Source organism: Tauraco erythrolophus, chromosome 20 (assembly GCF_009769465.1).
Source record: "Tauraco erythrolophus isolate bTauEry1 chromosome 20, bTauEry1.pri, whole genome shotgun sequence".
Taxonomy (NCBI): Eukaryota; Metazoa; Chordata; class Aves; order Musophagiformes; family Musophagidae; genus Tauraco; species Tauraco erythrolophus.
In genome coordinates, this window is record NC_141484.1 from 4,289,030 (window position 1) to 4,312,516 (window position 23,487).

General features: G+C 44.5%; 2 protein-coding genes across 2 annotated transcripts in view; both read left to right on the forward strand.

Moving 5' to 3' along the window:
- The window catches only part of ERN1 (endoplasmic reticulum to nucleus signaling 1), a 38,138-nt gene extending 27,094 nt beyond the window's left edge, over nt 1-11,044 (forward strand). Inside the window, exons 9-24 of the mRNA XM_086624321.1 lie at nt 612-713; nt 1,194-1,455; nt 2,077-2,155; nt 2,899-3,061; nt 3,835-3,953; nt 4,278-4,469; nt 5,081-5,330; nt 6,106-6,196; nt 6,529-6,718; nt 7,230-7,329; nt 7,769-7,968; nt 8,289-8,436; nt 8,893-9,020; nt 9,632-9,755; nt 10,030-10,097; nt 10,319-11,044. Of these exons, the coding sequence (XP_086480447.1) occupies nt 612-713; nt 1,194-1,455; nt 2,077-2,155; nt 2,899-3,061; nt 3,835-3,953; nt 4,278-4,469; nt 5,081-5,330; nt 6,106-6,196; nt 6,529-6,718; nt 7,230-7,329; nt 7,769-7,968; nt 8,289-8,436; nt 8,893-9,020; nt 9,632-9,755; nt 10,030-10,097; nt 10,319-10,525 (2,423 nt within the window). The 3' untranslated portion in view covers nt 10,526-11,044. The remainder of the gene's footprint in view (nt 1-611; nt 714-1,193; nt 1,456-2,076; nt 2,156-2,898; nt 3,062-3,834; nt 3,954-4,277; nt 4,470-5,080; nt 5,331-6,105; nt 6,197-6,528; nt 6,719-7,229; nt 7,330-7,768; nt 7,969-8,288; nt 8,437-8,892; nt 9,021-9,631; nt 9,756-10,029; nt 10,098-10,318) is intronic.
- A 2,029-nt stretch (nt 11,045-13,073) lies between these two features.
- Nucleotides 13,074-20,993, forward strand: LOC104374255 (sterile alpha motif domain-containing protein 9-like). The gene is given in 4 exon segments (XM_009980327.2): nt 13,074-13,213; nt 15,200-15,244; nt 15,744-19,354; nt 19,356-20,993. Coding segments are annotated over 3 exon segments (4,686 nt in total). The 5' UTR covers nt 13,074-13,213; nt 15,200-15,240; the 3' UTR covers nt 20,427-20,993.
- Nucleotides 20,994-23,487: the final 2,494 nt, after the last annotated feature.

A 23,487-nucleotide genomic window follows, 5' to 3' on the forward strand; every position in this document is an offset into this window, starting at 1 on the left:
GACTAAGTGGCATTTATATTCTATTCAACAGTGCATTCCAGTAGCAGCTGTGGAGCAAAGTTTGCTCTCTAACATACAGCTTTTATAAAAACTGTTTAAAGAAAATGGAAATATAGCGTATCCACTGAAATTACAAATGCAGTATTCTAAGTAACTGTTAAAATTAGACCGACACCGTATAGATGTTGACTAGCAAAAAGGAGCAAGTGTTACAGACTTGTTCTCTAACCTCTATCTTAACGTGTTCTTTAAGTGTGATGGTTCAGTTACAGAACATGGTGTTCTGGATTTTAGAACGCAGGGTTTGGAAACTTGCAAGTAAACCAAAGTACATCAGAAGCAGCTGTGCAGTAAACCCAAAATGCTGGTAACAGGGGCAGTGACTGTCTGCAGGGCTTGTTCTGAGGTTCCTGTAGATCAGTACAGGAGTGGGTCAGGGATTACCTTTAACAGCTGTGAAATGTGTATTTATCAGGAGTGTTGCCAAAATGAAATTCAGAGAGCCCAAAGTCGTGTGTGTGTGGTGTTCTGAAGAATGTCTCAGATTTGAGAAGATTGGGTCTAATCTCTCATAGGTTTTTTTGCTTCACAGACTGTGTATTTTTTAACAGAGTACACGATCACAATGTATGACACCAAGAAGAAGGAGCTGCGCTGGAATGCCACCTATTTTGATTATGCAGCTACTCTGCCTGATAAAGACATAAAATACAGTAAGAATTCACTTGCTGTCTTGTTTGTTTGTTTTTTCTCCACATATCAACTGTGGGCTTTGCATACAGGCAAAAATATTCTGTGGGGGCTTTCTTAATAATTAATAGGTCAAGCTATTGTGCAGTCGATACGCATTTGCGAGTTTTTATCCTTCACGTGCCGTAACATCTAGACCCTGTTAGGCAGCTTCAGCTAAATTCAGTCTGAGCTCTTGAAGATACGACTTCAAAATTCAGTGAAAAATGGCAGGAGAGGAAGCAAACACAAAGTGTGGTGCATGCTCAGAAAAAGCTACTGCATTGCAACAAAACTTTTATCAACCTAATTCTGACAACTGATTTGCTGATCAGCTGTTCTTTTGCAATGTAAGGTGTAATGGTCTCCACAGTTAACAGGTATTATTAAACTGTTGATGTGTATTATTAAGATGGCACGCCTGCAGCAATCCAGATAATCTCCCGTGTATTTGTATCTTGTAGAAATGTCCCATTTTGTGTCTAATGGAGATGGACTGGTGGTGACTGTAGACAGTGAGTCTGGGGACGTCCTGTGGATTCAGAATTATGCTTCTCCTGTGGTAGCTTTTTACATCTGGCAACGAGAAGGATTACGGAAGGTTATGCACACTAACGTGGGCATAGAAACTCTGCGGTACTTGACGTTCATGTCTGGGGAGGTTGGACACATTACCAAGTGGAAATATCCTTTCCCAAAGGAGACTGAGACCAAGAGCAAACTGACGTGAGCATCAATATTCCTGCTGTTCCCACTGTGTGTGTGACAGAGCTTTGTCATTAAAACTTTATTGCAGTTAAGAATTGTTCTTCAAGTTTCAAGATCATGAAAAGAATACGTAAAAGTAGCTCTAGTTCTTCAGCTGTTATTTTATATCGTATTTGAACTTTTATTGTTTAAAGGCAGAGACTAAAAAAAAAATAATCTATTATAAGCTTAGGAAATGTATACTCCTAACTTTTATCAGATGTTCTGTGTTGAATAGTTTCTTAGAATGTGGGATGGAATTGCTTTTTATAACATGAAGCCTTTCACGTATAAAAAAGGTGCATAGCATTTTGGCGAATGCCATTTACTGAATAATGCAGAAATAGGACATGAGTTATGTCAAATGAGTACTTGTGACGTGAATAATCGACTAATAATGCTTTTATAATTAAAAAGAATGGCTTCATAGTACAGCTGTACTTGAAACAATTTTACAGATACAGGCTTTTCAAGGTACAAATATTGATGATTTGAGAAACTCATGCATTAGTTCTGCAGGATTGTGTTGCCAAGGTTTTAGCTAAGATAGTAAAACATCCATTTATCTACTTCTTTCTAACACTTGTTGTTTTTTTCCAGACCAACTCTCTATGTAGGGAAATACTCCACCAGTTTGTATGCATCGCCATCAATGGTGCATGAAGGAGTAACTGTTGTGGTAGGTTGGGAGCCGCAAGAGTTGAGTGACACCTACTGAAAAGTACCTCTACAGAATTAGTACTGTCCTGCGTTTTAAAAAAAAGTTGAAATGGAAACATACATATAAATATTTCAAAAAAAGACAGCTTTGCCATTGTGAAGTGGTGAAGGGATCCAATTAAAATAGAAAATAAAACACTGAAGGATGTACATCTACAGAAATTTGGTTTTCAATTACAGATGGCTATCAAGAAGTGCATAGCAAATTAAATATTTCATGAAACAATTAACAGCAAGCCTTAGAATGCAGGACCATATTTCAGGAATCATTTCAAATGCTGCTAAGAAGTAACAGTAGCTGGTCAACAATACCACTATGTGGTATTGTTGGTGCGTTGTGGTTCATGTTAAAATTGCTCGTTTCTTCATCAAAGTAACTCCCCATAGATAAGAAACTGCATCATAGTTTTGTTTTGCTCACGCTGTGGCTGTCCAGGTAGGAAATAAAGATCCTGTTTAACTTTTCTAAAAAAAGAGAGAGTAATCTCATCTCCTAGGCAACCTGTAACTGAGAAGGTCTAATGTCCAAGGTTGCTGAAGCAGTTGCTGAGGGCCTAATGGCAGTTTACTTACAGTGACTTTGCTGCCAGTGATTTTTGCTTGCCCACCAATTTCGACCTCCATTTTGTATTTAGTTGCCTATTTAAATATGACAGGGACGCAGTGCTTCCCCAGTTGTAACAACGATCTCTCTCTCTCTAGCCCCGTGGCAGTGCCATACCCTTACTGGAGGGTCCAAAAACAGAAGGAGTCACGATTGAAGACAATGGCGAGTGTGTTATCACCCCCAGTACGGATGTGAAGTTTTCAGGCAGACTGAAAGAGAAGAACAAGCTCAACTATTGGAACGACTGGCTCTTAATAGGTATCCAAGGACACAAGATCTCCGTGGCAGGGACGGGATGTAACTTTCAGCGTCTTTAACTGCCGCCTTTCTCTTCCTGTGATCCCTCCCTTTGTTAATACTGTCCCGCTCCTGCGGTGTGTCAAGCGGCTCCCTTCAGACAGTTCGTATTCCTTGGCAACCCTCCGCATTGAATCACTCATACCCACAACTTTTTCCCTCGTTTTCCTTCCTGCTCTGTACATGAGCAAGAGTCTTCCTCTGTCTGCTCCAGTTGGAAGAGCTGGGAGCACAGTAGCATCTCCCTCTTCTCACTTACTTGGCTAGCATGAGCCAAAGGAGTGTGAATAGCAATTGCAGCTGAGTGCTGGATTGATTCTTGCTCCTTCTTGTGCAGGGAAGGAAAGGGAAGGATTGATTCTTGCTTCCTTCTTGTTCCCTTCACAACCATTTCATATCTCGAACACGATCTTCATCTCAAGGCCACATCAAAAGCAGAACTACCCTGAGAGCGAGCCAGCTAGGAGGCATGGTGTGCATTCCTCTGATGGTCAGGAACCAAATCCACAGCCAGTGCTTGAGCACAGAGTTCTTCAGGATTGTCATCACTATACCTGTGACTTCTTAGAAAGAACAGAAGGAAAAATGTTTTAATTTGAGCTTTTGTTTTGTGATGTTCTCAAGTCTTGTCTTAATCAACTTTAGATATGCTCTTCAGCAAAGATGCTGAAATCAAGGGTATCTTTCCTAAAAAGGCACAACTTTTTATTTCACCAAATGTGTTTTATTTAAAGGGCACCATGAGACACCATTATCTGCCCCTACAAAGATCTTGGAGAAATTCCCAAGCAACTTACCGAAGAGGCCTGAAAACGTGATTCCAGCTGACTCTGATAAAGCCACTATTGAAGAGGTTTGTGACAAGAATAATCATCTTGCTGGTCAATTGAAGAATGTAATGGAGTAGAAGTTGGGGAAGGATTCAGAAGAAAAGCTACATGGAATTACTTCACTTTTTTTGTGTCAGATTTTCATGTACTTAGCGCATAGAATCACTGGTACGGTGATGTGTCGTTGCTTACTTCAGAATTAGAGCTTTCCATTGCTTGCTTTTTTCCACATGCAAAACTTTGACAGGATTAAAAATTACTAAATTCTCTTTAGTAGAAAGGCTAATGTATAAATGCTCCATTACCCCTGAAGGTCTTGAGCTCACAGAGCTTTCCTTGCCTCTTAGGTTATTGACATAGTTGGCAGTTCCTCAACAGAAGTGCCTCCTGCTATTCCGAAGGAGATTGAGGAGAAACCTGCTCGGCCTGTGCCTCGGCCAGAGGCTCCTGTGGACTCCGTGTTGAAAGACATGGCCACCATCATTCTCAGCACGTTCCTGCTTGTGGGCTGGGTGGCTTTTATCATCGCATACCCGATGGTAATTCTGACTTAGCTTGGTGTGCGTTTGAGTTTTGGGAGAGCCAGTAACGCTTTACAGCCCAAGAAATGATACAGGAGCTCAAGTGACGCGCTGTGCGATGGTACTTCTCACAGACGTGCAGGGGGTAGGAAATGCCACAAATTTGACACAATAGTGATTTCCCTGGGCGTATGTGCCAACTCTGGAGATTTGTGGGGTTTTTTTATCCCACCAATTCTGGTGTTTGTGTATGTTACTCTTTTCACGGACATGATCTTAACAGCATTGGCTTCACTCCTCTCTTCCTCACCCGAACCACTGTCAGGTTTTCCAGCTTTTGGATCAAAGCCTTTATCCTTCTGTGGTTTAAAGACACCTTAGTCAGCCTAGTAACAGCTTGTGCCATGTTAACCAACAGTGCGATTTCTCAGCTTTGCAGTTGAAGTGCAGGATGATGTTGAAAGTGTGTGAGTTAAAGCTCCTGACCTGAGTTGGCCGATAGTGTCATAACAGGAGAGTTTTCCTTCCACCTTTTGGGTGTAGCTACCCCAATAGCTGTAGAGTTCTCTTTTGTGATGTGCCTGTAAGAAACTTCACTCCACTTATGGAACTGAGGTCCTTTCTCACAGAGTGTGCATCAGCAGCAACAGAGGCAGCATCAGCTGGAAGAGAAGATACAGCTTTTGCAGCAACAGAAGCTGGCCTTTCCCAGTGATCTACCCCCAGAAGCAGATTTCTTGGACACCTCCTATGGACGGACAGAAAGCTCAGCTACCAGCACACCAAATATGTCCCCCAGAGCATCAAACCACTCTGCCTATTCCAGCCTCTCCACATCTGATGTTGGGAGCTGCCCCTCCACTGAGCAAGAAGAAGGAGGTAAGGTTGATCCAGTGTCTCTTGTTGTGAATCTTTGTACTTCCCCAGTCTGTACGATGATACAGCACAACAATTAAAATACTTCTTGATGATGCTTCCTAGATCTGAGAGCTGAACAGGACCATCATTCTCATTTAGTCTGACCATTTGCAAAACACCATGTAGGTGTGCTGTGCCCTGGCTTCAAGCAGGGTTATTTGCTTTAGAGGAACACCCAGTTCGTAACTGCTGTCTGAGGCATCGTTGTTTGTGGCAGTATGTTCTTGTAACTTGTAGCCATTCCAGGGAGAGTTTCGTTTAAATAAAAATACATGTTACTGTGATTAACTGGAATCAAGACATAACGATTATGCAGCGTGGCCTTCCTGCACTCTTTTGTCCCATCAGAGGCTATTCAGGGGAACTGCCAGTGAGCCCACTTCACAGCTCTCAGCCAGCGTTTCCTAAGTTCAGCAAGACATCTGTAAAACTTCCCAGAAAGAGTTTGCTGAGAACCACAAGTCTCTCACAGTCTTAAAGCATTCTCTTTCCCGACCTTATGGCAGGTGTCATGTACACAATGTGTTTGACTTGTTGGATTATTTGGTCACCAGGGAGTATTTGCCTACTCAGTGTGAGTACCAAAATGCAGATGTTCACTTGTTTTGATCATCTGTGTTGTTAATTTAAACATGAGCAAAAAAGATTCTTGCACACTGGCCCAGAAGGATGCGCAGTTGTAAAGGGCTGACTTGCCCCGTCCTAAACCAGTCCTTGTTTCTTGTTTTTTGTTCAGATGAAGAAGCAAACAGTGTGATGGTTGGCAAGATTTCATTTAACCCAAAAGATGTACTGGGACATGGCGCTGAAGGGACAATTGTTTACAGGTAGAAGACAATATGTGCCTTCAGCATTAAATATACCAATGCATGTCTTTTTTTGCATTAGTTTTTTTTTTTTTAAAAAAACAACATGTATCTAATATGAACAGAAACGAAACTTCAGAAAAAGTACTTTGTATGTGTCTGGAATATTTTCATGCAGTGTTTCTTCACTAGCAAAAACTACTTTACTTCCCTTAGAAATGTTTAATGACTGAATGTATGTTTCCAGCATGAGAAGTGCTTTAATGTGCCTCTGTGAAATGTCTCCTGTTGTCCCTGGCTCTGTACGTGCAGAGAGTGTGGCAGGCTGACGTGGCTTTCCTTCCTGCCTGCAGGGGGACATTTGATAACCGCGACGTTGCAGTGAAGAGAATTCTTCCTGAGTGCTTCAGTTTTGCAGACCGTGAAGTGCAGTTGCTGCGAGAGTCAGATGAGCACCCTAACGTGATCCGGTACTTCTGCACGGAGAAGGACCGGCAGTTTCAGTACATAGCCATTGAGCTGTGTGCTGCCACCTTACAAGAGGTGATGGGTCACTTGCAAACCTGCGGAATTTGTGGAAGTCTCCTACCTGGAAGGCTTTCAGCTTCCATTAGCTAAAGCCGCTGAACTGCCTGCCGCAGGAGATGTTGTAGCTACTGCTGCCATCACCTCTGTGACAGTTACACACTCCTGCATCAGGGGTGTTTCCAGACCTTTGGAAAGGCATCCCCTAACCCTGTGCTGATGTAGGGACGGAAGCTGTTGTCCTTTGATTTTCCTTCCTGTGAAGGAGTCCCTTCTAGTCATCCTCCCTCTCCTGCCATCTGAAGACCCTCTCATCTTGGTTCTGGAGTTGTATAGAATTCTAGCTCTGAGTGACATTTTAGAGATCGTAACCTCCAGCCAAAAAAAACCCAACAAACCAAGGCTCTTTTATGTGTGTTACCAGCTAGCACAGTCTATCCAGTCTAACTTTTTCAAGGGATGGTGGAGGAGGGGATAAAGATAAGCAATGTTGTGGCTGAATCTTCCATTTTTCTGTTGTAATTTGCAGTATGTTGAGCAGAAGGCCTTCAGTCACCATGGCTTACAACCCATCACTCTCCTGCAACAGACGACCTCTGGTCTTGCTTACCTGCACTCCCTCAGTATCGGTAAGTGCCTCTTGTTTCAGTATTGGATGGAAAGTGGTACATTCTCTTAACTAAAGAAGAGAAACTGGTCTGGTGCTGGGAGCTCGTTTACTCAATTCCAGAAGAGTTGTAGGAGCTCCACCTAGTGCTGGCAGCAGTAGTGTCTGTGCTTTGGCACGGGCCTTGTCCCTGTGACATTGTGCCGCACGGGAGCAGTAAAGCAGTCAGTACCATGTGTTTAGGGTGTTGCATTTTTTTGGACATAAGTCATATAAAACACTATGACTAGTGGTGATGGAATGAAGAAGTGACGAGCCTCTACCAAAGACAATACTTTGAGGTTCGGACTGATTTAACGCACGGTGGTTCAGCTGTGTGAAAGGTTTACAATGCAAAGACATTAAACATTTGCAACTGTTGCTGGGATTGCGTGGAGTGGCTAAATGGACGTTTATAATAGTCCACAGGGACCTGAAGCCCCATAACATCCTCATCTCGATGCCTAACGCCCACGGGAAAGTCAAAGCTATGATTTCAGACTTCGGCCTGTGCAAGAAGCTGGCAGTGGGCAGGCACAGCTTCAGCCGCCGGTCGGGTGTGCCAGGCACTGAAGGGTGGATTGCCCCGGAGATGCTGAGTGAAGATTGCAAAGAGAACCCTGTAAGTCTTCGTCTTTCCCTCAGGCTGCCCCGGAGAAGGCAGCACAGCCAACAGGTGGCACGCTGTTGCAGTCAGAGACACGCGGTACTTGGTACCTGGACACTCCTAGAATAGTTTGGGTTGGAAGGGACCATTAAAGGTCGTCTCGTCCAGCTCTGCATTCATACTGGTTTGCAGCTGAATATGGGATTCTGAAAAGTTTTCTTCTGCTCTTAAGCTGCAAAATAACCACCCTGTGTTGATGGCTTAAAGTCTTCACGGGGACGGGGGCAGTGGGGGAGGACAAAATGTAGTTGCTATCAAAGGCTGTTTCTTTGCAGACGTACACCGTGGACATCTTTTCAGCGGGCTGTGTCTTTTATTACGTGGTCTCCGAAGGCAGCCATCCCTTTGGCAAATCGCTGCAGCGGCAAGCCAACATCCTGCTGGGTGCATACAGCCTGGACGCCTTGGACGCGGAGAGGCACGGTAAGAGAAGTGCAGTAAATATGAAGCACTGCAGAGTTCAGTGAAGGTTTCACGGGTGTGAAAATGCCACTAGAAATGGCAGAACTATGACCCACAGTGATTCCCAGCTGGGCAGTGGCGACAGCTGTACTCCTAATGTGCTCCTGAAGTTCCTAGCGTTAGTGCCCCAAAGCTTCTCTGAGATACCAAATTTGGAACCTTGCAAGCTTGACTGTAGAGTTATTATTTCATGTATGTAAAGGGTAGGAAAGAGCTGAATGTTGATCTTCATAATCACACTGATTGGACACTGCTGACCTTCTGTTGGTCGCCCTGCGTATCAGCGAGGGCAGTACTTGAGGTAGCAGGGCTTGCATTCAGGATCATGTTGGAGGAAGTAGAAACCATAATGATTTTCTAAAGTACAAAACATTAGATTTCCCTACAGCCTAAGAATTATCACCCTTTTCCTTGCAGAAGACATAGTTGCTCGTGATTTAATAGAGCAAATGATAAACATGAACCCTCAGAAACGTCCATCTGCCAGCTGTGTGCTAAAACACCCATTCTTTTGGAGTTTAGAAAAACAGCTCCAGTTTTTTCAGGTTTGTGTTGACCTTTTCTATTTTTTCAGTTCTAAGGACTCCTGTAGACATTCTTCAAATCTTGAATTCCGTGTCTCCTAGCTTTGTGGATGGCTGAGGTGATAGAATCCACAACCTTACTGTGAGGAATGAAGCAGCAAAGTTTCAATACCTGGGTGGTAGCTCTTATGAAATTGGCTTAGTCTTGCAGATCTTTTACAGCAGGGCTAGAAGGTGATGTTACCAGCTTCCATTGGGTGAGGAAGGTATCCAGCAGCTACAGTGGCAATGTAGGAGAACGTGTTGCCAGGCAGGTTTTCAAGAACAGGGTAGCCCACGGTAGTGACTACGCACACTGAATCCTGACGGGGGGTGGGAGCTGGCTGAGGACCTGAGCTTCTTTCCAGCCTTATCTTTACTCTGTGATTTGGCAGGTGGTGAAACAAGTAATCGTCTCAGAAGCCTCCGTGTCCTAGGCCAGAGGTTAATGCATTGTATTGTACTTTGTCATGGAGTAAAGTAGAATCGTAACGCCATTATCAGGACAGGCTGTCGTTCACAGAAACAGCAATTTTAAATGGTTGGGAAAAGCTTGGAAATAAAAATAGAAATAACCTGAACGTCTCTTGCAGGATGTTAGTGACCGGATAGAGAAAGAATCTTTAGATGGTCAAATAGTCAAGCAATTAGAAAGAGGCGGAAGAGAGGTGGTGAAAATGGACTGGAGAGAGCACATCACTGTTCCACTGCAGACAGGTAACGGATAGTATTTCACGAGAGTGGGGAGGAGTTACACGCTGTTGTACCCAGTCTGTTGGAACAGGAGAGTAAGGAGAACACTGTCTCACTTTTGGCACGTTCCCTTTACTGGTCAGCAAGTACTGAAGTATCAGATTAATTTCTTCAAATGTTTATATATTGAAACACATCCATAAGGAATTGTGACTGCAGGCACACATTCCTCACTTTTGAGGCCAGCAACTAAAACTGCATCAAAACACAAAAAGAAATCTTGTCATTTCTTCTGCAGATCTTCGAAAGTTCAGGTCCTACAAAGGAGGCTCGGTACGGGATCTTCTGAGGGCAATGAGGAATAAGGTAAAGGACTCCTTTCTGTGAGGGACGCGCACACGGTGGTTCTGCCACCGTTTGCTGCTTGTAGCCAGCATGTGTCTGTCTTACCTTGGTTCAAGTGCTGAGCTCCTTCACGATAGACTAACACAAGGTGACTTTGTCCATAAAAAAGACAGCTCTATTTAAAAGAGGATCCTTGCACAGAGACCCCCACCTGAGCTTTTCCCTGCTCTTTTCCTTTACAGAAGCACCATTACAGAGAACTGCCTCCGGAAGTGCAGGAGACCCTGGGCTCCATCCCAGATGATTTTGTATGTTACTTTACAGCTCGTTTCCCTCACCTTCTCCTCCATACCTACAAGGCTATGCATATTTGCTGCCAGGAAAGACTGTTTCAGCATTACTATCATCAGGACTCTGCAGAGCTGAGCCTTGCGGGAGACACTGTTTGAGAAGAGGGGGATGGAACTTTCTTCTCTGGGACCAACATTCCAAGCACAGGGCTGTGAAACAGGCCTACCTTTAGCAGGGAAAAGTGGGATCAAAGAGCTGAATTCTCTCTTTGAAGAAACCAAGCTTCCAAAAAGTGCCTTGTACCTCTGCCTGCGCTGGCAGGAGATGGTAGGAGTCCAAGGAGCGAGTGGTAACTTCAGAAAAGCAATGAATCCCAGTGATGGAGTTATTCTGAGGCAGTTTTCAAGACAGTGAAAACAGAGAGTGAAAGCTGGATCTGTGTCACCCAATATCCCTGTACTGTATGTGATTTTGTAACTGATGTGTTTTACTACAAGGAATCAAAATACAGTCATTGAAACCATATAATTACTAGAGGGTGGAATCTGCAGGAGGAGCCTTTTAGTTGTAGCAAATGGTCAGACTCTGTCATTGCACTACTGCCGCATGACGCACTGGGCACACCGCAGTGGTTGTAAAGCAACCGCGCACCATCGTCCAAACCGCAGCAGAGCGAGCACAATTAATCAGCACTAATTGGAAAATGAGTCCCTCATACTTGAGCAGATACAATGAAGTGCTAAAAAATACTGACTTGAAAAAAGTGGTTAAAGGTTTACCGACTTTGAAAACCAGCCTCATCATTGTTCAGACATCAGCCAGTATTCACAGAGGGCACGGACAGTCCTCGGCTGAAATCCCAGTACCAGAATGGATCTACACAGGTAACGTCAGAAAAGCGCACTGGTGGGAGCTGCTCGTGAGGGGGGTCATCATTCACCTACGGCAAGTGTTCCTTACGTCCTTACAAAGAAGGGTCGCCAGGTGCAGAGCCAAAGATGTCCTGGGGGAAAAGGAGCTAAACAGGGAACAGAGATACACGGAACAGGGAAATCAGAGGCGCGCGAAGGCTGTCAGAGAGCCCCCGTGTCTGTCTGCAGGGGTTGCTCGTTACAGCCAGCGAGCCTGTTCCTAAAGATGCAGTATTTCTTTTCAGTGGCCCCAAAGCTGCAACAAAGCATTAAGTGTGTGCAAAGGCTGAAGAAATGCTAAATTCTAAGTAGGGTGTTCTTTTACAGGATATTTATTTAACATATTTATATTTATTTAATTCTTACTACAAAGTGGTACAAGTGCAAAGCATGCCAAATCATTCTTAATTGGTTTTGTGTTTATATTTATCATAACACCTGGAAGAGGAAAGCGATACTGCATCTTTCAATGGTATTCATTAAAGGAGAAATTACAAAGTGAAATTTGTATGACTGTGCCATTGTGTCTTAAACGAATAAATTATTGACAGCAATGTGTATGATTGGGCACATACAGCTGCTTTTCTGGAACTACTTTACGGGAAGTTTTTTTCCTAGCTTTACGTGTGAGAGCAATTTACCCAAGATGCCAACTGTGCAAGTTACATGTTTCTGAAGCTTGGAAAAAGAAAGAAAAAAAGGTAGTTTTTACCTAAGAAGATTCAAAGCCTATTTCATATTTTTGTACTTCTCATGTAGTTCTTTTATAAATCTACTAAATAAAGACTCATACTCAGATGAGAAAAAAGACAAGACCCAACCTTTAGTGACGATGTGTGCCTGGGGAGATATGCTGACTGCTGCCATGGGTGGACGGATACAGCTGCCAGAGCCAGGGCTGGAGACCGGGAGCAGGGAGAGGGTCACGCACCCACAGCTGTGCAGGGCCTGCAGAGCCACAGCCTTTCTCCCCGGGGAAGAAGCGTGCACCCATAACCACAGTCTTCCTGCTAGTCAGAGATATGACTCTGCTGCAGGAAGGACACACGCTTGGTTTGGGGTGGGATGGGGGGTGATCTTCAAGCCTCCTTGAAGGCCCTGGAGCCTAATTTTGTTATTCTAATTAACAGTCCCGCAGCAACGGCCAGCTCCATCATGGTGTCTGATGCAGGTGAACCAGGAAAATAGCTGCAAAAATTTTCACTGCTGTGCAGGCCTGAGATGGCCATAAATGAAATTTTGTGCGTGGAAAAATACGTTGCTGAATAATCATGTGATTTACAGGAAAAAGACACCAGACTAAGACAGCTTTGTCTGCTGGAGCATGGCAGGCTGAGGGTGTGCCGCACAAGTATTGGCACAGCTGTCCTGAGTGCCAGTGCTGCAGAGGGCTGATAAGCCCCTGCTGTTTCATGACCCTGCCAACTTCTTCAGTATGTACTTTGGTGAGCTGCCGAAGAGGTGGAGCTGCCTAGTTTTTAAAAAAAAACAAAATCTAAGTAAACAATACTTCAGCACGCCCTCTGCCCAAGCACCCTGACACATACCTGGTTTTGGTGGGGTGCAGCCCATGGCCTTGGTGTACAGCCACCCGAGGGGTGCCCCGCATGCCAGTGCTGGGGGCAGAGGATGGCAGCTGGGTTCCAAAGGCAGCACCACCCAGCGCGAGCACTGCCGAGGAGGGGTGGAGACTCTGGGACCATCACGAAAGTTTGTCTAAAGCACTTCCCCTTTTTACTGCGGGTAGCAGTTGGACCACAGAGCAGCTCTGCAGAACGCGCTTGGGCTGCTGCACCAGCAGCTGGCAGAACCTGGCCCCCAGCTGGCCGGAGCACCTGCCCTCTGTCCCTCAACTCCTTCGGAAACACTCTCCTGGCAGGCAGGATCTGGCAGCACAGCACTGGAGACAGTTCAGTCACCTGCAGGCTCTGCGAGGTCAGTGCTCCCTGTGCCGCGCTGGTTCTGCAGGGGGGGGGACGGACGGGATGGGGGGGCAGGGTGGGGTGTAAGGTGGGGAGTGGGAGATCACTCTCAGCCTGGCAGGTTACCGCACTGGTTGGCAGGCCTGGCAAAGGGGGAGAAGCTCCCTGCACTGCCACCCTCCCAGCTGTTCCCCCGCATCCCACTGGGAAGAGAGGTGCCCAGCGCCATGTTAAGTGGGACTGCCTGAGCAGCTTGGGAGGGGATGAGGATGCACGGACCCCTCTGCCCCAACACCCCCAGGGCTACACCCCTTCCCTGGCCACCCTTGCACCTGGCAGTACCAGGCCCCACGGAGCACACACAGCCCGCAGGAACCACCAAACCCCTGCTGCCCACCCCCAGCGGCTCGTACAAAGGGGTGAGGAGCAGGGCCCCTCCAGCACAGGGCTTTGCCGCCCTGCTGTGCCTCCCCAGCACCCCCCCGCTTCTGTTCCCCTAAAGTTTCGCTTTCCCCTGAAGTTTCGTTTTCCCCGTGAAGCGCTGCCTGACGTCACCCGTCCCAGCAGGCTCTGGCAGAAGGACAGTGCAGGGTGTGGGGTCACCACAAGCCGAGTCAGGGCACAGGCACAGCCTGGGAGGCAGGGCTGTGGCCAAAGGCATTTCAAAGGTATTCCAGGGACATTTTTAGCCCCATTTCTCAGGGGGAGGTTACATCGGATGTCAGTAGGCATTAGTGTCCATTTTTGTAACCAGCGCGTTTACACTCATGCCAGAAGGATCCGCTTACACCTACACCAGCGCAGTTCCGTAACACGCTCCCCGTAGAGCCCCTTGCTTGACCCGAAGCTGTTGGGGATGCTGGTGCCTCAGTCAGCCCACAGGCTTTCTACAGGGCTGACCAGGCACTTAAACGGCAAATATGCATTGCTCCAGTTTTTTCCAGCATCCCCTATTGTTCGGGACCCAGGGCCTCCCCAAAGCACCACCTTCTCTTGAACTCACCTCTGGCCAAGCCGTGGCTCAGGGAGTGCTCCTCGTATTCCCTGTTACAACCTTTGTGCTTTCAGACGTCATGGGGACCTTGCGCAGAGCCCCACAACTGCCTTTGACGCTGGCTGCACTGGTGACTGCTCCTTTTGACACCCGCGTTTAAAGGCTGCAAGTGTCGGTCGTACCACCACGAGCTGCAGGGCTGGGCTATGGATATCTGCTGAACCAGCAGAGAGTTGAGCTTTCACACTACAGAAAGAGAAACGTCACCACCACCACATCCCTTCTGCTGTGACCCTCCTTGACTAGCTCAGGGACAGTTACCGTTGACTACGTGAATCTGTTGCACGTTTCTGGTGTCACGCTGAGCAAGCTTGTTTAACACGGTTCCTCCTGCAATACAGAACCAGCTCTCCCTCCTGCGCTCCATCTCTGAACCTTCCTGTAAACGGAGCCTGATGTCATGTACCAGGCCAGGACACCTCCCTAAAAAGGAAATCTTCTGTTGCGTTGGGCAGTGAGTTGAACTGCTTTCTGGAAAAATCCAGTGAGCATCAGAACATTCGTGGGGGAAAAAAAAGGAAGGAAGGAGCAAAAAAAGGGAGAAAAAAGGCAGTGGGAAGAGCAAGGGGTGGGGAAAAAGGGAGAGAGTGACAAAAAGACAGGAATGAAAAGCAAAAGGGGCAATCTAGGGGATACAGTGGTGCTGGGCCTCCCTTTTTCCAATATCCAGTGGAAGTAGCTGTTGGATGGACACAGCTGTCAGTACATGCGTCTCCAGCAAAACCCCATCTCCTTGGCACACGCGTGCATCAGAAGCAAGAGCAGCCGCCTTGGCGCAGTACAGGCGCACAGAAGGCGTAGCGCCAACACTGGGCAGGTGCAGGTACAGCAACTGCTCTGGACCAAACAGGTGGCAAGGGTGTTGGGAAAACAGAACAAGCCAACTTAACTAACCCAGGAATGTTAACTAAAGCTGAAGACAGTTTTTTCTTCTCCCCCCTCTAGGGTTTTGTTCGTTAACAGCAAGATTTCCCTCATCAAAGGCCATGGGTATGTGTTGCTTTCAGCAAATTTGTACTTTATAAAGCAGCAATTTGTTTTTTAGTATCTGCATTTTAACGGTTCATCTCTAGTGGAGAACTAATCGGTACTTGTTAACATCATCTTATGGTTTGTGTTGATCTATCTTCATTTAGAGAAAATTAACACTCAAGCAGGTAAATGAGAACTCCGCCCGCCAGTTCCAATAACCTCATCACATCGTTCCCTTCAAAAAAAGGTTGGGTATTTCCCCGACTCCCTTGGAGGATAGCTTCCCTCATGGCCTCTGTCTTGTACCACTGCTTACGACTGCTTTCGATGAAGGTTAAAGATGCTGTTAGTCATCAGAATGGACATATGTGAGAAGTTAGAGAGTCTCTCACTGTGACGTGTAGAAAGAAAACTATGCAGCGTTCAACAGGGCCAGTTTTGCAAGGATTGTAACGCCTTGTCAAGCACGTTAACGTGTTTTTACTTTGCATTACTAATACCCAATTTTAACTTGTAGATTACAGAACATTACCTGTGAATAAATGGGATGAGAGCCATGTCCAGCGTTGGCTAGAATCTATCGGAATCAAGAAAGAGTACGTAGAAAAACTATATGCGAAAAAAGTGACAGGTCCAGCACTAATGGAACTGGATGAATCTTCCCTCAAAGGCATAGGTATGAATGGAGACCAGATCCACATGTTAATCCGCAAGAGAAAAGAACTTCTGCAGCTACAGGAAAATGCACAGCAATCCAAGCATTCCAGCAGCAAAGCATCTGACGGGACTGATACGCAAACAGATCCAGTAAGACCCAGAAACACCCCTGCTCAAAAAGCTTCAAGCAGAGACAGCTGTGGCCCAGCAGCTGCACCTAGCAGAGACGACAGAGCTTCTACTTCTGGCAGGAGGCAAAGTAGTAACAACTCCCAACTTCAAGGCATTGATGAAGTTTTAGAGCTCAGCAATTTCCGACCATTTGGAAGTCAGAATACTGATTTCAAATACGTGAAAGGCAGAGTTCTCGCTCCAGAATCAGGAGTCAATGATTTAATCACTCCTTGCCATGAATACAAATCTTTTGCCACTGCCGCAGAACTGAACAAAAATCAACTGCAATCAAAATTTGCCTGCGAAGTGATCCGATTTGCTTCAGCCTGCATGAACATTCGAACAAATGGCACCATACACTTTGGTATCATGGACAGTGTTGAGGATAAGGGCTGGAAACACGGACAGATCATTGGCATAAAGGTCAAAGAGCGAGAACACTATGCTGATGCATTAGATTACATAGAAAAATGTTTTTCTGAAAATGAACGAGATATTGCCAGGCAATGTATTCACCCACCTGTTTTTGTTGAAGTGATTTCCAGAGACTCTCAGGAACAAAGATTTGTGGTGGAGGTTGACATTGAACCAACATCCAGTTTAGTAAAGAACAGATTTTTTGAAGTGTATTTGCCAAAATACAACAAAGACAGCCGGAAGGTGATCCTGCCAAAAGATCCAGCTCTCTATCAGAGAGTAGGAGCAAAGTCTGAGCCCGTGAAGCTCAACAGCTTAGCTACTTTTATTTATGGTTTACAAGACAGGGATGCTCAAAGAGAAAAAGCGGAGCTCTCCAGGGCAGAAGTACATACGGAAGTATCTCAAAATCTAGGAAGAAAGTTATCAATTCTACTAAATGACGGTAAAAGCTATATGGATGATTCCCTACGGTACATCCTTGTCACAAACAAATGTGAAAAGGATGATCTGAACTATATCAACTTCTTAATGCACTTGAACATTTTCTGTGTCTTTGACTTCGATGAAGATTCTAATGTGTCAGGGCTGTACAGCAAGTACAAAGAACACCATGCAACAAGGTCTTATTTTTTACAGGATTTTTCCAATGAAAGCAAGACTGGCAACCCTCCCACTCAGAAACATTTGTGCCTGTTTGATCAGACCAGCTGGATATTCTGCAACGGGCGCAGTGACTTCCATGGGGATGAAAAACCTTGTGATGAAAATACCTGGATTAGAACGAAAAAAAAATACCTTAAGAAGGCAATTACTCGTATCTGTGACGAGATCCTGCCGAAGCGGTCTTTCATTGTGCTTTTCCTATTGCTATCACCAGTGCAGAAACCACTTGTGGACACTTTCCAGGAATTCTATACAGAGATGAATGGCACGGAGTACATCGTTTGCATTGCAGAGTCCAGAGAGAATTACACCAAGTGGGCTAACCTAGCTCAGGCATCCTGCAGCATTGAGACACTGGAACAGTGCAGTGTTGTGGGCATGAAACTAAGTCACGTGGACGCCACCATTCAGGCAATGCTGCCTTCCACGGCACAACCCCGCCACCTGCCAGTTTCCAGCAGAGGGCTATGTACACTTCCCTCGCTGGAAGAAGAGAAACTGTTTTCGCTAGAAATCCTTTGTGTTGACCAGTGTGATGACATCAAATCAGATCTTTTGACTGAAAAAGAGAAACAAGAAATAGAACAAAATTTTTACCGAGGAAGAAAAATCATCTGGGAAAACTTCTGGCTTGCTGATAAAAGACTCTGTGGGGAAATCATTGAACGTGAAGCATGTAAGGATGCCAGCAAACTCCTAGATGACATTTTACGAGGAAGCAAACTCAACTATTCTGTGGCTAAACTCAAGATATTTCACCATCCTGGAAGCGGTGGAAGCACAATAGCACGGCAAGTTCTATGGAAAAGAAGAAAGGACTTAAGATGTGCTGTTATCAAAACCTCATATTCACCTGCAACTGTTTGTAAGCATGCACTTGCATTTAGAGATTATGAAGAAAAAGAAAACAGTCATTGCCTTCCTGTGCTCCTCCTGATTGAGGATTATGATGAAGACTATTTAGAAGAACTAAAGTATGAGTTAATGGATGCTGTATCAACTAGGAAAATTATTTCCCCCAGACCTTACTTCATCCTCATGTGCTGCAGACGATCCAATGACCCCGAAAGGCTTTGCAAGGCTTCTCCACTGGACACCATTGCTGTCACTCACAAGCTGACCGACTCTGAGAAAAGTCTGTTCACAACTAAACTTGAAAAACTGAAGCAGAAAGACGTCAAGCCAGAATTCATACTTACATTTGTCCTGATGTGTGAGGAGTTCAATGAAATGTATGTGAGAAACATGGTAGAGCACATATTGCAAGACATAGACCGTTCTTCTCGTGACACATGCCTGATGCGCTACGTGGCTTTGCTTAACTTTTACGTACCCAATTCGTATGTTTCACTGTCACACTGTGAGGCTTTTCTGGGCCTGGGGGTATATATTGAAAGGAAATCAAGAGCATATGATTTCAAAAGTCACTTGAGTGAACAAGCAAGAATGATTTTTATTGAGCTAAGGGAAAGCACCACCTATATTTCATCTGTTCAGATAATACACTGTCTGGTTGCAAAAGAAATTCTGCATCAGCTTTCAGGGAATGAACCTCAAAGTCAACTTGCAATGACTCTTCTTCAGGAAAAGACACTCTTTGACAACAGATTTGGACGCGACGAATTCATAAAGTTCATCAGAGATCTGTTTATTCGACGTGCTAGAAGAAGCAGAGGTGACAATACTGACACTCTCTTCTCCCCGTTCATTGAACATGTCTGTAAAGCTGAAGACTGTGAAAAAGCTATAGCTGTTTTAAAAGCTGCATATGAACTTCTTGGAAAAGATCCTTTCTTTGCCCAGCAGCTTGCCAGACTGCACTACAACAATGAAAAATTCAAAGATGCAGAATATTGGGCAGGGGTTGCAAAACGTCATTTGCCAAATGATTCTTATATTTTAGATACAGAAGGTCAAGTCTACAGGAAATGGTTTAGTTTCACTGTGGATAAAATGACACAGGAGGACACTCCTGAAAGCATCATTCGAAAGATAGAGATTGCTCTTAAAGCTATCGAGTGCTTCAGGGCTGCACAACAGGCTGCAAAAGCAGAACGTGACAGTATGAACAATGCTGGCTATTTTGGAGAAGTAGAAGTAGGGTGTCGTCTTCTTAAATTTTTGTCCACAGTCCACGTATTTCGCAGAAGTCCAGAGGGGGAACATTCTGAGCTTGTGAAATACCTGATCACAGATTACATTCCTAAAGACATCGAAAAAAACGTGGGGAAGGCTTCACTCACGCTTAAAAGGCTTACGCCAGAACCTGTACCGTGCTCTGGAATGGATTTCAGAAGACCTAAGTTATTTCCAAACAGACAAAAACCAGGAGAAGGACGAGGAAGACGAAATAGTTGAAAAGGAAGAACAAATTTATAATCCCAGAAAATGGCTAAAAAGACAGTCTGAGGTATATGCCAAATTCTTCATCTCAGCATCAGTTACTGGGGACAGCAACGGTGGCCCTGAGAGCCAGCTGATTAGACGCATGAACATTTATAAGAGCGGTGGAGGCAGTGTCACCAATATTCTGTCATTCTTAACAGATAAGAAAGAGAGTAGGTCAGCTGAAAAGCTGGAAAACATCCTTGGTTTCTATACAGAAAACCCTCTAAGGGACAAGCTGGAGGACAATGACCTGATCAATTACATTTTGTGCCACATCACATTAGCATGCTTAGCACCAGGATCAGCCAAACTTCTTCCAGCACAAACTCTTCGTGAGCTCAGTGCAAGATTCTTTAAAGAAAAAAGACAATTTCCAGCAAGTGCCCATTTTTTGCTCACTTTGCTGTACTGGCCAGATGAGGCATTAGACAAAGAGCCTAACCCAGATAAAGATGAAATTCTGAACTCAGCCCTTCAAACCCTGAAACGCTTGTATGACATCAAGATGAAAGATGTTCCTACCAGAAAGAAAAGAATCTACACGCACTTTTTTCTGGGAAAGGGTTACGGCTTGGGTAAGATTGTGCACAAAACTAAAATTGATAAATTAATTAGTGGGTCCTTAGATGAGAGGAGAATGAAGTGGCTACACGGAACTGTATGGAATATTGCCAAGATTCGTGACATTCTCAAAAGAGTTTCTGGATGGACCAAAGACAGAAATTTATTCATACGTGGTCACGTGAAGGAGTTTCCTATCTTGCCACTTCATCGTGACTCAGTGCCCCCTGGAAATGAAAACGTGACCTTTTACTTAGGCTTCTCATTTAACGGTCTTGTTGCTTTCAATATTGAAGTAGAAAACAATCCAGCTGTCAGCAGAACACAAGGTATTTAGTACACTAACAGCACCTACTGTGCTGGTGGAAGATACAGCACCGAAAGTGCCCACTGCCACATTTAAAACAAAAAGTGGACAGCAATGGCTGAACACTGGGTAGCAAGACAGCCACAATTAACTACTACAATAATGACCAAATAGCTAAAAAAAATTGAAACCTGCTAGTAAAATATACCTTGAAACAGAAGTCTCTGATAGTTTTGGAGTCACCAAAAGCAAGATTTCAAAATTAAGACAGCAACAATCGAATATTTGCTTGGGGACCAGGGAGAGACAGAAGTCCCACTATTTCTCTTCCTCTCAATATTTGGAGAGCTGAGCTCTGGAACAAACAGGTATAGTGAGGATCCCTTTCTTCTCAGGTCACAGATTAGGATTTTAAATTAATTTCTGGGGGATCAATATTATCATCAATAACAGAATTTGCCCATTGTAACTGTATGTTTTTTCTTCTTCCTGAATCAGCAACAAAATGTTTAAGTGAACTTAAAACACGTGTACTACACTAGCTGTAACATGCTTTGCTTACTAATGTGTAGCGGGTATGAAACATCCACCCATCAACTGCAAGCCAATATCCCGTACGGAAGCACAGAGGGAAAGTAAGCAATTTTTAAGCTGACTTTGCAAACATCAGGATTGATAAAAAATAGATATCAAATTTTACATCACGTACTTTGCTTCTTCATGTTAATACTACAAACCATACCTGATATATCTGTATCTGCAGAGGGGTGCAAAGACAAATGAGCAGTTAGATACTGATGACATAACAGATTATTTGTAAGCACTGCTATGTTTTCATAGCCTAAACAATTCCTGCACTTGGCAAAATGTTTTTTGCAGCACCCACACCATACATGACTCAAATCTGTCCACTGTATATATCCCTGCTTGAAAACATTTTGTCTCGCCTGGCTTACTAATTTGAAAAATGTAAAGGAGTTTGTTGTCAGCACTGTGTCTGCAAGCATTGTGTCACATTAAGCTTCTAATAATAAAGCTGCCTGTTATTCTTGGAGTTTCACATAGTTTGATACTGATATTGTCACTAAAATTTCCAGAAAACCTGTCATATTAAGTTTTAACCTAATAAACAACCTTTAGGAAGAATTATCATTTCTACACGAGCTTAATTACCCTACCTGAAGATGTAGTTCTAACAGCAGCAAATCTGTGATTTGCTTTTCCAACTTTGGTCAAGGTCTGGGCACAGTCAGAAACTGTAAAAGGAATTGCAAGCCACCATGAATTCAGAACAAAGTCTCAAACAAGATGAAACCAAAGATTATTCTATCTAGTCCAAGTCTTCACCTTCTGGCAATGCTTGTTTCCTTCCCTTGCCTTCAACCTGGGAGACAACACCAAAGTAGACTCTTGGAGGGCTGCACTTTTTGCTTGGAAAACCCAGCCTGGCAGATTCACCAGGGTTAAATGAATGTTCAAGGGTTAAGCTTAACCTTAAGGAGTAAAGTACACAAAAGCCAGCTTTCCCCAGGATGAGCTAGGAAGGTGTGCTGGAGCAAGCCATGGCAGCATCTGAACTGCTAGGTGCAGGAGAGCTGGGGTGCTAGAGAAAACCCCCTCTGTCCCCCTCTCTTGATGCAGGGAGGGGTGTGCATGTATGGTTGAGTAGTTGGGCAAAGGCAGCTTGTTTAAGTTTAGCAGGGGGCATGAGGATGGCTTCAACATGGAGCAGAAATGGGATGTGCAAACTTACTGAAAAGCATGGGAGCGAAAAGCAAGCACCGACTACCTGAACGGTTTATACAACCTGCTCAAATTCTGTGACAAAAGCATAGCTTTTGTTTTCAGAAAAGTTTCTGTTGCCACAATGAAAAATTAAAGCCAGAAGACTTGGCCAACAGGGTCTGTCTTGTAACTCACTTCCTTCCTGCATACAGGCCCCTGATTGGTACTGCAGCTACCCTTTGTAGACTCCCAGGTTTTTCCTTTGAGGCTTATTTAAACCATGACACTCTTATAAAAACTAAAGGCTTAGATCCAAACTTTTTACCTCATCGGGATGTTGTAAACACAATCCTCCCCCCGCACCCTGCAGAAAAAACAAGATTTAGAGAAAAAGCATAAACCTGCAGCCTAGCACTCAGGGTCCCACGTTGCAAAACAAGCTGCTGATGCTCACAGAGCAGAAGTTACAGACCAGCCTTTTTACTCTTTACCCAGTCATATTCAAATTCCCCAAGCTCCTGATAATACATCAAACTTGGGAGTGCTTTACCAGGCCAGGCAACACATAAAACCCCTCACTCTAGCCACCTTCTAGGACAAAGCAGTTTCCCTGTTTTTCAGGCACTCCCTCAGATTTCCCTAGAGGCTAACGGGCTGGAGGACAAACTCCAGTAAAGAGCTCAAGCAAAGCAGTAGTCTTCCCTAAAGGGTCCTCTACTTCGTGTTAAGCTCCCCCCTCATTATACATATCCAACTCAAAACGCCATTAATTGTTCCACATAATGTAGCATTAAAATAATGAATTTTATCTGCCTTTTACCATCTTAGAAATTAATGTATGAGCAAACAGCGGTAGCTAAATGAGACCAACCAGCCTGGCAGAGTAATCCGTTCTCATCCTGTAGACAGGAGTTGCAAGGACACACATCTTCAAAGCTACCTCATCTCTCCAGTGTTCTGGTCTAAAAAAGTTTAGAGCAGACCATTTAACAGTATGCCCTCTCTACTAGGTTTTATGAAAATGCTTTTAAGATACTTTCCCCCATATTCGCCCTGACTCTTTCAACTCAAATAATAATTTTTTTTGTACAGGCAGTTCTGCATGACAGCAGATCAACAGCAAAAGGAAGTTACAGGTTAAGAAGTCAGGATTCATTTGTTTGTCTCCAGGTATAAAACACTAAGATAAAGCTCATATGAATCAGTTTTTGCAGATTATAGACAATTAGAGAGCTCTTACAAAGGTACTCAAACCATAAAATGAGTGAAGGTGGATTTTGTATCTACACACACTTGGCAACAGCTAAGATTCGTTGCAATAACACTCTAAATAGGTCCTCAAAAGGAGAAAAAACACACAGAAACA